Genomic DNA, 14,146 nt, shown 5'->3' on the forward strand with positions numbered 1-14,146 from the left:
CCAGGTCAAAGATACACTCATGCTACACACTATCGAATGTTCGGCAGACCCCTTGTCTAGCACGTTCGAGTCTCAACAAGACCTGCTACGCGAATGTCCCGATTAAGGTCACTGCGTCTGTCACAAACGCTATCTCGCATTCACCACCATCCAGAATCGGCGGCAGCGCAGACCGCCAGCTGCACCTAGCAATCCTTCCATCTATCGATTATTTCGCCAGCGCACGCCCCGGTCGCTCTCCCGTCCGCTGGGCCATGGTGGTCCTCAATGTTGGGACAGTGGCTCCCTTACTAGCATCGACGAACATATGTTTCGCCGGTGCAACACCATCAAGCTATGGGTCATCATCGAGATCTGAAGCAAAAGGGGATGTGCAATTGTTTGTCGCATTCGGGTACCTTGCACGCCCACGCTTGTGCCTGAGCTAAGTGGAACGGTTTAGCCTAGCCGCTGCTATACTGGGCGTGCGCCACCACTTTTTGACGTTCCGCCGGAGGAGAATTTACTTTTCTCGACGTTCGGTCAGCTCCTCGGCGTCACGTAGCGGACCTGTCCAGCCAGCCTCCTACGTTGCGATTAAGAGTCAGGTCGGAAGTGGAGACAGCTGGCCGCCTAGCTCAGCGCCGAACCGGGCATCTGGAGCGCTGGACCGCTCAGTCTTGCCGGCACCCTACGCCGCAAATACAGTGACGTCCTGCAAGCCAAGATGAGGTCCTGGCCCACGCGTGCGCCATCCCGACAACCTCTGGGCGAGCGGTATACATGCTCAGAAGGGGGACAAGACCCTGCAAATTGCTTTTACAGGATGCCCACGTTCCGGGAGCGGATGAATCCCACGTCGCAAACAAGCCAATGATCAATGCGCAGCTTACTGCATGTTGCCCTTGATAAGCACCCTTGCTGACTCTCCCGTGGTTAAGATTAGGACTTTGTTCCGCCTCTATTGATCCTGTACCCCCGTCTACATATCGAACAACACACAAAGCAGCTCGCCACCATCAGCCACACGTCACAGATTTTCTGCCTCAACTCTTTAACTTTGCATGACGCGATGCCCAGCTGGGTTAATTTGAGTCAGCACAGTTGCTAGTCAACAGAGTTCGATAACAACAGCGAAGCTACTAGATATGCGACACCCGTCGTGGTTAGTGCGTTTAGCCGGCTCGCCGATAAGTCAATCAACAGCTTCTGGTCAGCAAGCCGAGGTGCAGGATTTAGCCACCAACGTGCAGATACGGAGGGGAGAATACAACATCAGAAGCTTGCATACTGGCAAGCCGCGTCTAGGCTGACCCGCCAATGCATAGATGGCTGCATCAAGGGCTACGGAGGCGCATCTACAGGTCCAAACTTTTCTGGGTACAAGCGTGGAAAACCCAAGTGTAGATCGCGCGGGTTTTGAAAAGCGATCGACCGGGCGCTAGACAAAACATGAACCATGGATTGATGTGCCGTGGCGCCCGAGATCCAAGTCAACTCTCCAACGTCAAGCCTCAAGCACAAGCCTAGCACCGGCCGGTCAAATCCTTCCGTATCCTTAGCGGTGTGTGGCTTTACCCCCTGGCACGTTGACTGCAAGGCTGTCACACTAGTTCTGCGCCTATCTCATCTTTCCTGACGTACCTGCGTCTAAACGAACGCTAGAAACAGCCACGCTACTGTGCACTATTTCCAAGACCGTAACAAGCGACTGGGATGAAACTGCCATGGGCACTGCCCGCCCCTTGCACTTGCAGAAGCCATCACGTCGAGAACGGCAGATACGCCTAGAGTGTGTTGAATGTTCTAAATCTAGGCTTTTGGAATCCGTGAACCTCGCTCTTCCCGACGCCGCTTAAGCCTACTATCGATTTATCGGTGCCGCATACTCAGCGCGGCGCTCGCTCGGCTTGTGGTATCGATACTTCAGCTCCCAACAACGTCCCCTGCGTTGTTTTGTGTACTCTTCTAATCTCCTTAGACGAGGTCGCGTACGGCAATTAACTACCTTGCCCATCGCTAATACTTTGGAATTTCTATTCCGCTTTTGATACCTTCATTCTACAGTACGACAATGCCTTCCTTCTTCAAGCGCAACAAGAAGGCCAGCCCTGAGGAGGACGCACCGCCTCAGGCCCACTCCCAAGATGTCCCAGACCTTCCTGCCGGCATGTCACAAAGGATGCGTCCCGAGTCCTCTAACCAGGGAGCATACATTCCCAGAAACCCTTCCAACCTGTCATTCGGTCCTATATATGGGAGCCAGATCAGCGCTTCCGAAATACGGAAACAACCGCGACCCTTCAGAAGCTACAGGCTACGGGGAGAGTATGTACTACCCATTCCACCCGCTGTCAACTTGTATCTAATTTCCATGTTAGGCGTGAGCAGCCATGGGTCGACGACCCAAGGATGAAGAAGACCAAGGTCGGCAACTGGATCACCCTTGGCTTCATCATCATCGGCTTCTGTGTCAGTGGATACATCATGTACACTGGTGTGCAAGAGGCCCAAATACCTGAGCAATGTCTTATCATGGAAGACAACTTTGAGAAGATTGACCCCGCCAACTGGGGCTACGAGATCCAGACTGGCGGCTACGGAAACGGAGAGTTTGACTGGACTACCAACGACCCCAAGAACAGCTTCGTCGACGCAGAAGGTCTACACATTGTCCCAACCCTCACCACCGAATCGACCAGTATTACCGAGGAGCAGATCGTCAATGGCTACACACTGAACATCACCAAGGCAGACGGCGATGGCTCTTGCACATCCAGCGACTACAAGTCTTGCGGTATCCGCTCCAACTCGACCACTGGAACTATCATTCCTCCTGTTCGATCCGCACGCATGACCACCAAGGGCAAGAAGTCGATCAAGTACGGCCGCGTCGAGGTTGTGGCAAAGACAGCCAAGGGTGACTGGCTCTGGCCCGCCATCTGGATGATGCCCGAAGAGGACAAGTACGGTGAATGGCCTCGCAGCGGAGAAATCGACATTGCTGAGTTCCGCGGCAACTCGTACAAGTACCCCGAGGGTCGCGACTTCGTTTCCTCTACGCTTCACTGGGGTCCTGACTACAAGCACGACGGCTACATCAACACCCACGGTACCGCCTTCTTCCGCCGCACAGACTTCGCCTCCAGCTGGCACACTTTCGGTATGGAATGGACTGAGAACTACCTCATGTTGTACCTCGACAGCCGTCTCAAGCAGGTCATGTACTTCAAGTTCAATGAGAAGAACAAGCTGTGGAACAAGGGTGGCTTCAACGGTCTGACCACCAGCAACGGCACTCTCTTCGAGGACCCCTGGAAGCAAGGCGGTAAGAACGCGCCTTTCGACGAGAAGTTCTACCTCATTCTCAACGTCGCCGTCGGTGCGCAAAACGGATGGTTCTTTGACGGCGAGGGTAACAAGCCCTGGGTTGATGGCAGTGACTTTGCTGTCCGTGACTTCTGGAATGGTATGTTCACACCCACTTCGCAACACTATGATCACTATGCTAACTCTGCAATAGCCAAGGATGACTGGCTCCCAACCTGGGGCGAGGGCACCGAGCGCGGCATGACTGTCAAGTCTGTCAAGATGTGGCAGGCCGGCAAGTGCTAGACCACCAGGGTCTGACTGCCGAACGCTCCTTCCTTTTTCTATCCGATAACCCCACGGGTCCACCTCGCACTATAAACCGGGTTCACGATCACGGACGTATCACATTTCTTTTTCACAACGTCAGTCAGGGCACAAGGGCACATTAGATGAACGTTTCCCATTTCTTTTCCTCCCTGGCATGGTAGAGGCGCCGAGGCGTCTTGGGCATCAAACGTCCGCATCGAACATTTTACAGATAAGGACAAAACAATACTGTAGTATCTAATAGATTTTTTTCTCACCAATCGCTTCCATGCAATCACACCATTCCCATGCAGCTTACGTGCAGCGGAAGTTGACAGCCTAGCGACAGGCGTCCAGCGACACGACATGAACGAATTCACCGTCGTGCATAATCGCCGTATGTACGACGCATCTCGTATCCGCAATCATGGTCCCACAAGCCTCGCGAAGCATCCACTCCAGCCTCGCATCGAAGACACTCGCAGCTTCGCGTCCATCACTTGCATGTCGCGTCAGCACTCGTGTCTCACCTTCCTTCCCTGACCCAGCGAACACGCAAACAATGCACCCCCGCGCATCTCCATGTCCATCGCCCGTTCTCGCCTTTGCGCAGCTATGCATCGCACCCCTGAGAAAATCACGTACGGTGTCGATGCCAAAGCGCGATAAACTTTCTGTTGAACATTCGCACTAATCTCCACACGACTTAGCCTGCGACTCAGTCTCATAATCCAAATGCAGTAGTCGCAACGCTAATGCCGGCGAATCAGAGGCCTTGGGCGCGAGCACGACTCCCACCTGTTTAAGTTGCTGCAGGGGCTCACCGGCGGAGGCGCTTCCGCTTATCTGTACACGGGAGCGCACGAACTGCGCCGCATCATCCCGATTTTGATTGTCTCGTCCCACTTGTCCCACAGTTGGCAGGCCGGTACCCAGGTAAGTTGGCAACTGGGAGGGTGTTTACTTTTTTGGGACCTTCTGGGGTTGGCCGTTTCAGTCACCGCAGGAGGTTTTGTTTGCTTTTCCGAACTTCCAAGTCCGCAGGCGTGGGATCAGGGGCGTGGCTAGGGTACCGCGATTCACCCATGGTTCATCACAGGTATGATGCAAGAGGGGTTGCCTACTTGGACTACATGCCGCAGAGGAGGGGCAGCGACTAGCCAACACCCTCTCATCTCTCGTGCATATTCCAACATCATGGTGTGCTTACAATCAAGGCATCATCCACTCTGGTCTCCAACACCAATCTCCCTACTTTCAGGTTTTTTCTTGTCGCTCATCAACCGCGGCAACAGCCTTGCTAGGCAGCCACGCGAGGGATTTGCCGGTGGCAACTTGTCTGCTCCATCGCCTTGCATACTGCAAGCCAGAACCCATGATGAGGCGGGCTGAGGACAACGTGGGACGGCACAATCCGCGGAGGCTTCGGCTGGGCGCCACGGTATTCCAGAAGGTGTAGATTGCAACTCGGAGCGCCACCAAGGCTTCGCACAATATACAATACTTCGTCTATGCATTGCGATGCTCGCTAGCCCTAGCAGTTGCAGCAACAGGGTAAGTACTTTTTACTTTGCGATTGGGCTGTTATCTGCCAGCTCACATCGGGCCTATGATACCTTGCAGTTCCACTCCGCTACTGCACGTTACCATGTCAATCTCGTCCTCGATTGCTCAACTACTCTATCTGTCATTCCAAGTATAGCAACCGACAATCACAGTCGCACCCAGAACCGGGTACTCAGCTACCCGACGGGCCGTCGCTGCTGCGATACGTTCCTCAACATCAGAGGCCCTGTCGCCTTACCATTACCTTGACTTGGAAATCCCTCGGCTTGACGAACCAGTAATTTGTCGTTTCCCAATCTGCAGCCTGCAGGTGGGGGGCGAGCGAAAAATCAAAGTCGCGCACCAGCATGGGGATTAGCTTGGACATTTCCAAGTGCGAGATATGTCTTCCGATGCACGTTCGTGAGCCTAGACCAAACTGTTGCCACTTTTGTTAGCCGCTGTCCTTCGTGAGAGAAAAGAGATGAAGGATCTGGTGAGGCTGGCTGAGATGGCAAAAGAGGCAATGGTGAACGAGTGGCGTTACAATTGTGGAAACGACGATGCAGCGGTCGGCAGAAGCCGAGCAAGGTGACATTCGGGTGCTACGACTTACCGGCATCCAGTTGCGGTCCATGAGACTAAGCTTTTCTTTATCGGAGCTGAGCCAGCGCTCAGGTCTGAACACGTCTGCGTCAGGGCCGAAAACAGATGTGTTGCGGTGAGCCACCCAGGAGTTGATTCCGACGATAGTCTATACAAGCAGTCAGCCTAGAGAACACGATTTGACATGCACGGCAACTTACGCCCTCGGGAAAGAATTGATCACATATGCTCGCTCCTCCAGCGGGTACCACGCGCTCGAGTGGTAGGCCAGTAGCTGGGTGCATTCGCAGCGCCTCCTTCATGACGGCTTGAAGATACGGCATTTCCTGGCTTTCCTTGAATGTGATGTAGTGGCCAATTCTGCCTTCGCGCTTCCGCTCGTCGATCTCTTGACGCAGAGTCTCGAATGTTTGCGGGAACTTGAGTAGGTAGTAGAGGATTGCGGAGAGACTGATTGCTGTAGTATCTGAACCAGCGACCATGTTCGACACGCAGCCCATGCTGAGATGGTACATTGTAAACGCCTTGGGGTCATCTGCATTCTTCTTGAAGAATTTGGAAAGAAAGTCCATGCTCGTCTTGCCTTCCTCAATGCCATCGACAGGAATGGCTTTGGTCTGCTCCTTCTCGTGTTCTGCAATGCGCTCTTGCGTGAACTTCATGACATACGCTCTCCCAGTGCCTGTCGGACCAGCCAGCCAATTTCGGATGGGAAAGAGATATTTGTGGAGCCAGGAGAAGATGCCCGTAAAGGTAGCATACCACAGATGATCTTCGAGAGCCGCAATCACGCCACGAATATCCTCACCCCTATCCAAAAATCCCAGTCGCTTCGAGTATGTGATCAATCCAATAACATCGAAGGCATAGCATTGCAGCCAGTGCCCCATGTCGGCATACGCACCCGCGCTCGCTACCTCCTGGAGGCGCTGGCTGAACAGGTCTGTGCACTCGTCGACGTACGGCTCGTAGCTGACGAGCGATGACATGGTGTAAGCGCTTTGATATTGCCTGCGGTTCTCGCTGTGTCTTGGTATAGATTGGTCGGCGAAGAGGGACCACTGCGAGGGCGACGGGTTCTGCCAGGTTGCGTACCACGAAGACTTCGGAAATTTGGCGCCATGCCCGTAGACAGTCTTCTGGGCATCGAGAGAGGAGAGGGAGTATCGATTCGGACCGTAGCGGACTATTTCGCCTGGGGTAGTAGTGTAAGTATGGTATCGGGACAGATCAGGAACAGGCCGGCAGGTTTCAACTCACCATGCTTTCGATGCAGCTCAATGTTGTCCTGTTCAAAGCCTCCTCTTCTCACTCTCCAAAGGTACCACAGGTCTGTAAACCGCGTTGAGGCTGGTCCAGGTACATTTCGTAATGGTGAAGATACATTTTTGAAGAACGGAAAGAGGATGCGCGCGACAACTGCTACGACAGCTGCGAAAGCAAGGACTTCGGAATGCATTTTGACAACCTCAGTCACAGATACGACAGCAGTCTAATCGCGATGTGCTCTTATAGCTTCCGCGACGCATTTCGCGCGATTTGCTACATGTTTAGGCTCGTCCGAAGGTTCGCTGTGCGGGGAAGCGATGACGCGCGGAGAAGGGCGGATGGCGGGAGCGGGATGTGGAGCGGAGCCTAGCATGCTCGTACGAACATTGAACGGATTCTGGAGATCTCACATCATTTGCTTTCGGCACATGTTGGCCATTTCGCGGCTCAGAGATGATACAGCGAACCGCGTTGTTATGTGGATGGGATCGATGTGCAAACATCAGAGTCGTGTAACCGAGGTAAACGCGTACTTGACACGAACTGCATCCGATGGAGAAGCACCACCATTCAACCATGTCAACACTAAAAGTATGCTCACGAATTCTTCTGTTTTCAGATGATCTGATTGTTCTACAGAAAGCTGGGGAAAAACTAGGAGAATCAAGGTTCTCTGACTCACCAACCATCTGAGCCATTGCTGCATGCATCCTGCCCACTGTGATCGCACCAACGAAATTTTCGTGTCGCGTATCTACAAGTATCCAAAGCTCCATTCTAGGTACAGGGCATCATCGTATGTAACAGCATTTGTGTATTAGCCCAGACGAGCAGAATAGATACCACGGGGGGTTACTCTACACTCTCCTCCACATTCCGACTGGAAACCAGATTAGACAAAGGGCTTGGGAGAAACGCTCATCTATCGTGAGCACCGGGTTATTTGGAACCGAATACGTTGAGATTCCTACTGTGGCGGTCGCACTATCGGGAAGGTGCGACTGCGCAACTTTCAGTTCCAAAGCTCAGGTGGCTTCTTCATATCTACAGTGCCGAACTGGGTCTCCTCATCACGACCTTGAGGTTTCATTCCGCAGCAACAAAGCAGTGACAGCGCTTTCCGGATACATTTAAACAGTCGACTATTTTTCCTCGGAAACCCATGGAGCTCGTACTGACCCGGTGACGTTTGTTCATGGCAGCAGCAGCAGCAGCAGCAACGACATGCATCCAGTAGCACATTCTACCTCGTGTGAAGCTGATATGCTAGTATAATTGCCGCGTTCTTATGTTTCGGTATTTCCCAGATGAAGACTCCTTCCCCAGTGTGAGCATAGGCACAGAACGCACTACCCAGACTTGCAGACACGCGATCACCAGCCGGGGCCTTGGACTCAAGAGCCATGGAAATCAATTTAGATATGACACTGTTCCTAGCTTAACGCATTTGCATGGTCGCTGAGCTGCGATTTGGGTACTCAGGCGTAGGTGCTATAATGAGCAACTCATGACTGGTGACCAAGTTGAAGCGCCAAAAGAATTCGTGACCGCAAACGCAGCGAAAGGTATCCATTTTGTGTCATGTACACATCTAGAAGGCAAGTTGCCACATGTCGGTCAGACGCTCGTTATTCTCACCAAGCCCACCATGAATGATGACGCTGTCGTTGCCGCTCTCAGCCTTGACCACATCAGCATCAAACCAACCACGGGGGTCAGGAGTACCATCGCTGCCATCGGGGTGTAGTTGAGTCCACCACTTCTCGCTGATGTCATAGATCCAGACGTCCTTCAACATCTTGCCTGCACCGGCATGACCGAGCGATGAAGGGTCATGTTCACCGAAGAGTGTAAGGAGCTTGTCTTTTCGAGCCAGCTTGACTGGCAGAAGAACACAGACACTGCGAGCTTCAGGTCCATCGTTGCCATCCGCTTTGAATGTGTCAGTTGACCAAGTATTGTTGGCAAGGTCGAAGACGTCGATACTACCACCCTGCTCCGTGGTTCCATCAAATCCATTCATCCTGTAAAGCTTGCCACCACTGTAAGCGATAGAAGTTCCTCCTCGATGTGGCGCCGGAGCGTCGGGGGCTTGTTTCCATTTACGTTCGTTGATGTTGAACATCCACAGATCTGAGAGACGGCCACTTGCGGGACATCCAGCATGGAGGAAGAAGGTGTCTTTGCCATCACTAGTAGAGCAGTGATAACTGCGAGCTGGTGGATATGGCGCGGATGAATCAGCAGGCATGATCTTGGACCAGGCTGAGCTTGAGGGGTCGAAGCACCACACTGCGCCATCTTCCTCTATTGGGGCCATGTCGATGCCACCCCGACCAGAGAAAAGGTACATTTTCCCATTCAGTACTGCTGATGCACTTCCAACGCGTGGATTGGGCGCCGAAGAGACACTCTTCGTTTCCAAACGCTTTGCATCTGTGGCGTCGTTAGTGCTGTACCTTGATGGCCTCTTACAAAGAGGGGAAGTAATACCAGACTTGAGCGAGAAAATGTCGACTTTATCATCCAGCGGCTCCCTTGGCTTCACCTCACCACCGAAGATGCAGACATGATCGTCGATAACGGAAAGGACCTGGGAAGATCGGCGCAGACGTTCGTCGTCGAGAAGACGTTTCCAGGAACCTTTGAGCGTACTAATGGGCATCATAGGCATCGTTACAGTTTGCGAAATCTGAATTGGAACGGACAGCAATTGACTATGTCGAACTTGTAGTCCTAGGTTAGTGATATATAGCTCAGATCAAAATCGAGGATTGCGTCATGTGCGGGTGGTAATACACCTGCTGTTTGCAGTGACATGCTGGTGAATCTAGAAGTGGAGAAGGGGCTAAGCAAATAGGGTTAGGCTCGAAAGCAGGGATCGTCATCGCCCTAGCTCCTTCCAAAAGTTCGCGACCATGGCATTTCACGCGCGAACACATGCGCCTCAACACGCCATCATGAGGCTTCGACTGACGGTCCAGCGGAATGGCCTGCCTGCCGCCAACATACTCTGGAGCGTGCCTGAAACGAACAGCACGCAGGCATACACCATTACGCGTCTGCTCGAAGATGTCAACCACATTATCCCGCTAGAGGCCGAGCACTGGGGCCTGGAGCACTATGTCGTCGAGGTGGGCGGCTTCGAGTGCCTGCACTTTATGCCCGTCACGAATGCGCTCAAAGAAGACGATCATGTTTCGTATGTGATTCTAGAATCTCTAGCCTAACATCTGCTAACAGCCTACCAGCATCCGCCCACTCATGACTGCCGAAGTACGCGCGCGCACCCTCACCGGCCGTGATCAAATATCAGATGGAGGCCAACATCTCGTCGATGGCGTTCCCTTCGGTCGACCCTACCTGCGACAACCAAATCGACCTGCTGTTCGCATACCTCCGCGCAAACGACGCCGACTGGACGGTGGGCAGTCGGACGACGATACTGAAGCTGTGGGCCTTCTTACAGAGCATGGAGAACCATCCGAAGCGCGCGACGATGTTGCGACGCTGAGCGGTCACAAAGGGTCGGGAAATAAAGCATCCAGGGCGCAACGGGCAGTCAAGTCGGTGCAGTTCGAGCAGCCCGAAATTGATGATTCGGACGACAGCGAGGAAGATGATGATGACTTTGCACCCGAAGAAGCAGAGGAGGAGGCGTCCTCTTCAGACGACTCGGACTCAGACTCGGACTCGGACTCAGACTCAGAGGCAGACGCAACGGCAACGGCAAAGGCAAACTCGGACGCGTCGTCTAGCGCTTCAGATGCATCGGATTCAGATTCAGAGACAGACACCTCGAGCGATTCCGACTCCGACTCCGACGATAGCGACGCAAGCTCCCCGCCCGACGTCTTGTCTTCCAAAGACGGTCGCAAGACCAAAGCAGCCACAACGCATGTACCCCCCGGAGATGGACTCAAAGCTACAAAGCTGAGGAACTCGCGACGTACAAGAGCTAATCGTCTGCGTAGTCTCAAGGCGTCGGGCAAGCTTCCCGAAACCGCTACGTTCAATGACCTGGCCGCCTACGAAGACGGCAGGTATGGTCTGGATGAGGAAGAACCTCGACACACACAACCTTTTGCCAAATCCCAAGGCAAGAGAAAACGATTAGACGAAGATGAGCCGGCAGAGGAGGTCGCGGAAGACACAACAGAGCTGGAGCGAAGGAAACGGGACCTGATGGCGAGGTTCGGAGACAGCACAGAAGCGACGGCACCAGCGGACGAGGCCATGCAGCCAACGGCTCCGGTCGTTGAGCAAGCCACTACTACCCTAGTGGAAGAAGAGCCACCGGCGAAGAAAGAGCCTACCTCCAGAAGACTGCGACCAGACACCCGCGCCATCGGTCGGATACTTGCGCGACAGGCTGGGCCTGTTCGGAAGACAAAAGCGAAGGCACCGACACCTGAGCCTGAAGAGTGGTCAAACCCCGATTTCTGGAAAACCCGAATCAGCCTCTCGGCGTTTGAATGCTGGGAAGAGGACTTTGAGCTCAGCGCTCCGCCCTTCCCGTTTCAGCAGCACTGGGACCCAGCCAGCAAGCTTATGCATGACAAAGCTAAGAAAAAGAAGCAAAAGAGGCGGAGTAATGTGCAGCAGGAGGCAACGCCAGTAGAAGAAGAGGAGGAGGAGGAAGAGAAGATCATCTTAGACTACGACGATGCTCCCACAACGAACCCCGACTCTGAGTCCATCAACGCAGCCGTCGAGGACCAGCTGCGTCAAGATCTTGCAATGGCTGCGCAGTCTGATCTGCCACCACTTCCTGAAGACATGAGCACCCTGCCAGATCTCACGTCGTCCGACATGAAGGTCGGTGCTGTCATCGCCTGCAAATTCTTTACTGTGAATCCCGTCACTGTTACACCCGAGATTAGCGGATACAAGACAGCTACTGTAGAGCAAGAAGGCGACTCAGGCCCTGGCGCGGGTACGATCCAGCTCAAGATTGCTTTGCGCGATCTCCCAAAGAGGGAGAAGAAGTTTGACAGCAAGGGCAATCGCATCTACAACGCGGCCGACGCTCTCCTCATGGAAGAGGACGACGAGGAGGAGGGCTTGTGGGAAGGCTCATTTGGCGAGCTTCTAGAAGCGAAGCTTGTGAAGGCTGCATAAGTGACACCACGAGGTATGTGTCGTTGTTTGGTCGACCATTCGTATGGTCATCGGCCACATGTAACGCCCTCTATCTTGCTTCATCGTACATCTTTCAATATACCCAATTTCATCTACTTTTGACCTTTGGGTATGTGCACGGTCCGTGAATCCGAGTGTGGTGTCGCGAACTGGAGTTTGGTGAGGTTACCCCGCCGAACGTCATGCAAACCCCTCCAGGTCCAGAAGCTGCAGAGCTGACAGCCACCGGCACTACTCACTATCTACCACGGGATAAGTTTCCCATGGCGAGCGTCTCATGTACACAGGGTCTTTGCCTGCGTTTGATGTTTCCTACAAGCCTTCGCCGGCGGTGTGACTTCCCTTCGGAGCAAGTTGCCCGCGCCCGCTATTCCTCGGCGCCCCCAATTCAGGGTCTTAGCCCCAAAATTGTAACTGCCGTGGCCCACTAGCTTCATGATTAGACGTGGACGGGTCGTTATGCGATGGAGAACCGACGAGGCCGTGTACGAATTTTCGGCAGATGCGTCCCGTCTCGTCATCTTATTGCTAAGCCTCTAGCCAAACTACAGCATCATTGTGTCTGACGGACAAACTATTGCATAGCAAAAACCACAATATCTCATGTAAGTGTTGATGCCGCGATAGTGCCACAGCATGCTAACCGTCGTACAGAACTAGACACAATGCCTCTTCCCACTGGTGTATATCGGGCCGACCACGTCGGCTCCTTCCTCCGCCCCAAAGCCGTCCTCGAAGCGCGTACAAAGGCAGCCAACGGTGAGATCACCGCCGACGAGCTCCGCAATGTCGAAGACGAACACATCAAACACGTCGCAAAGAAGCAAATAGAGAGCGGTCTCCGATCCATAACCGACGGCGAGTTCCGCCGCGCATACTTCCATCTCGACTTCCTCAAGCACGTCGAAGGTATCGAGGAGAAGGGTCAAGTGGGAAACATCAGGCACAAGGATGGCTTCTCGCCACCAACGCTGGTCGTAAAGGGAAAGCTGGCCCACCCCGAGGCCATTCAGGTCAAGGATTTCCAGTTCCTTGAGCAAGCGATCAAAGAGAATGGCGGCAAGGCGAGCACAAAAGTCGCCATCCCATCGCCAACAATGGTGCACTTCCGTGGTGGACGCGCCTCGATCGACATCTCCGCATACCCCGACCTTGATGTCTTCTTCGAGGACCTCGCGCGCGTATACCAGGAGGAACTAGACAGCCTGTACAAGGCCGGCTGCCGCTTCGTCCAACTCGACGACACCAACCTGGCCTACCTGTGCGACCCCGACATGCGCAAAGCCGCCGAGCAAGAACGCAACGAAGACCTCAGCACCCTCCCCCGCAAATACGCCGAGCTCATCAACAAGGCCATCGAGAAGCGACCTGCAGACATGAAGATCGGCATCCACCTCTGCCGTGGCAACTACCGCTCCAAGTGGTTCGCCTCTGGCGGCTACGAGCCCGTCTCCGAAGTTCTCTTTAAGGAACTCAACGTTGACGCCTACTTCCTCGAGTACGACGATGCACGATCTGGTGACTTCTCACCGCTGCGTCATCTGCCCGAGCACAAGGTCGTTGTGCTCGGTGTCATGAGCAGCAAGAAGAACACCCTAGATGACAAGGAGGAGATCATCAAGAGGCTACATGAGGCGGCTAAGATTGCCCCCAAGGGTCTCGATCAGCTTTGCGTGAGCCACCAGTGTGGATTCAGCTCCACAGCTGAGGGTAACGAGTTGACGGAGGAGGAGCAATGGGCTAAGGTCAAGCTGAGTGTAGAGATTGCCAAGCAGGTCTGGGGCGATGATATTAGCAAGTAAGAAGAGTCTTGTGTCGGTTGGGGGAGTTTGAGGTGCTGGTACTGAGATGAAAGCATGAGTACGGTGTTGTGTAAAAGTGGTCTGATCAGGTCTCAACGACTGATCCATGTATGTATTATGAAGTAACGGTTCAACCCCAGTGAGATCAAATGTATCAAATATAACAACATTGCCGCGTCATCACA

The 14,146-nt window shown here is 53.6% G+C and overlaps 5 protein-coding genes across 5 annotated transcripts; 3 read left to right on the top strand and 2 right to left on the bottom strand.

The window, feature by feature from the left end:
- Positions 1-2,053: 2,053 nt before the first annotated feature.
- J4E79_006963 (uncharacterized protein) lies at positions 2,054-3,594 on the top strand (the record flags this gene model as incomplete). The annotated part of the gene is made up of 3 exons (XM_049355831.1): positions 2,054-2,307; positions 2,361-3,448; positions 3,503-3,594. The coding sequence occupies 3 exons, from the start codon at positions 2,054-2,056 to the stop codon at positions 3,592-3,594; spliced, it is 1,434 nt and encodes a 477-aa protein (XP_049209860.1).
- A 1,786-nt stretch (positions 3,595-5,380) lies between these two features.
- J4E79_006964 (uncharacterized protein) lies at positions 5,381-6,737 on the bottom strand (the record flags this gene model as incomplete). The annotated part of the gene is made up of 3 exons (XM_049355832.1): positions 5,381-5,467; positions 5,759-5,896; positions 5,949-6,737. The coding sequence occupies 3 exons, from the start codon at positions 6,735-6,737 to the stop codon at positions 5,381-5,383; spliced, it is 1,014 nt and encodes a 337-aa protein (XP_049209861.1).
- A 1,871-nt stretch (positions 6,738-8,608) lies between these two features.
- J4E79_006965 (uncharacterized protein) lies at positions 8,609-9,691 on the bottom strand (the record flags this gene model as incomplete). Its single annotated transcript, XM_049355833.1, has 2 exons — positions 8,609-9,453; positions 9,511-9,691. The coding sequence occupies 2 exons, from the start codon at positions 9,689-9,691 to the stop codon at positions 8,609-8,611; spliced, it is 1,026 nt and encodes a 341-aa protein (XP_049209862.1).
- Positions 9,692-9,977: 286 nt separating this feature from the next.
- J4E79_006966 (uncharacterized protein) lies at positions 9,978-12,138 on the top strand (the record flags this gene model as incomplete). Its single annotated transcript, XM_049355834.1, has 2 exons — positions 9,978-10,219; positions 10,269-12,138. The coding sequence occupies 2 exons, from the start codon at positions 9,978-9,980 to the stop codon at positions 12,136-12,138; spliced, it is 2,112 nt and encodes a 703-aa protein (XP_049209863.1).
- Positions 12,139-12,824: 686 nt separating this feature from the next.
- On the top strand, positions 12,825-13,961 carry J4E79_006967 (uncharacterized protein; the record flags this gene model as incomplete). The annotated part of the gene is made up of 1 exon (XM_049355835.1): positions 12,825-13,961. The coding sequence occupies one exon, from the start codon at positions 12,825-12,827 to the stop codon at positions 13,959-13,961; it is 1,137 nt and encodes a 378-aa protein (XP_049209864.1).
- Positions 13,962-14,146: the final 185 nt, after the last annotated feature.

The sequence above is a fragment of the Alternaria viburni genome (assembly GCF_023758015.1).
Source record: "Alternaria viburni strain BMP 2772 chromosome Unknown scaffold_14, whole genome shotgun sequence".
NCBI lineage: Eukaryota > Fungi > Ascomycota > Dothideomycetes > Pleosporales > Pleosporaceae > Alternaria > Alternaria viburni.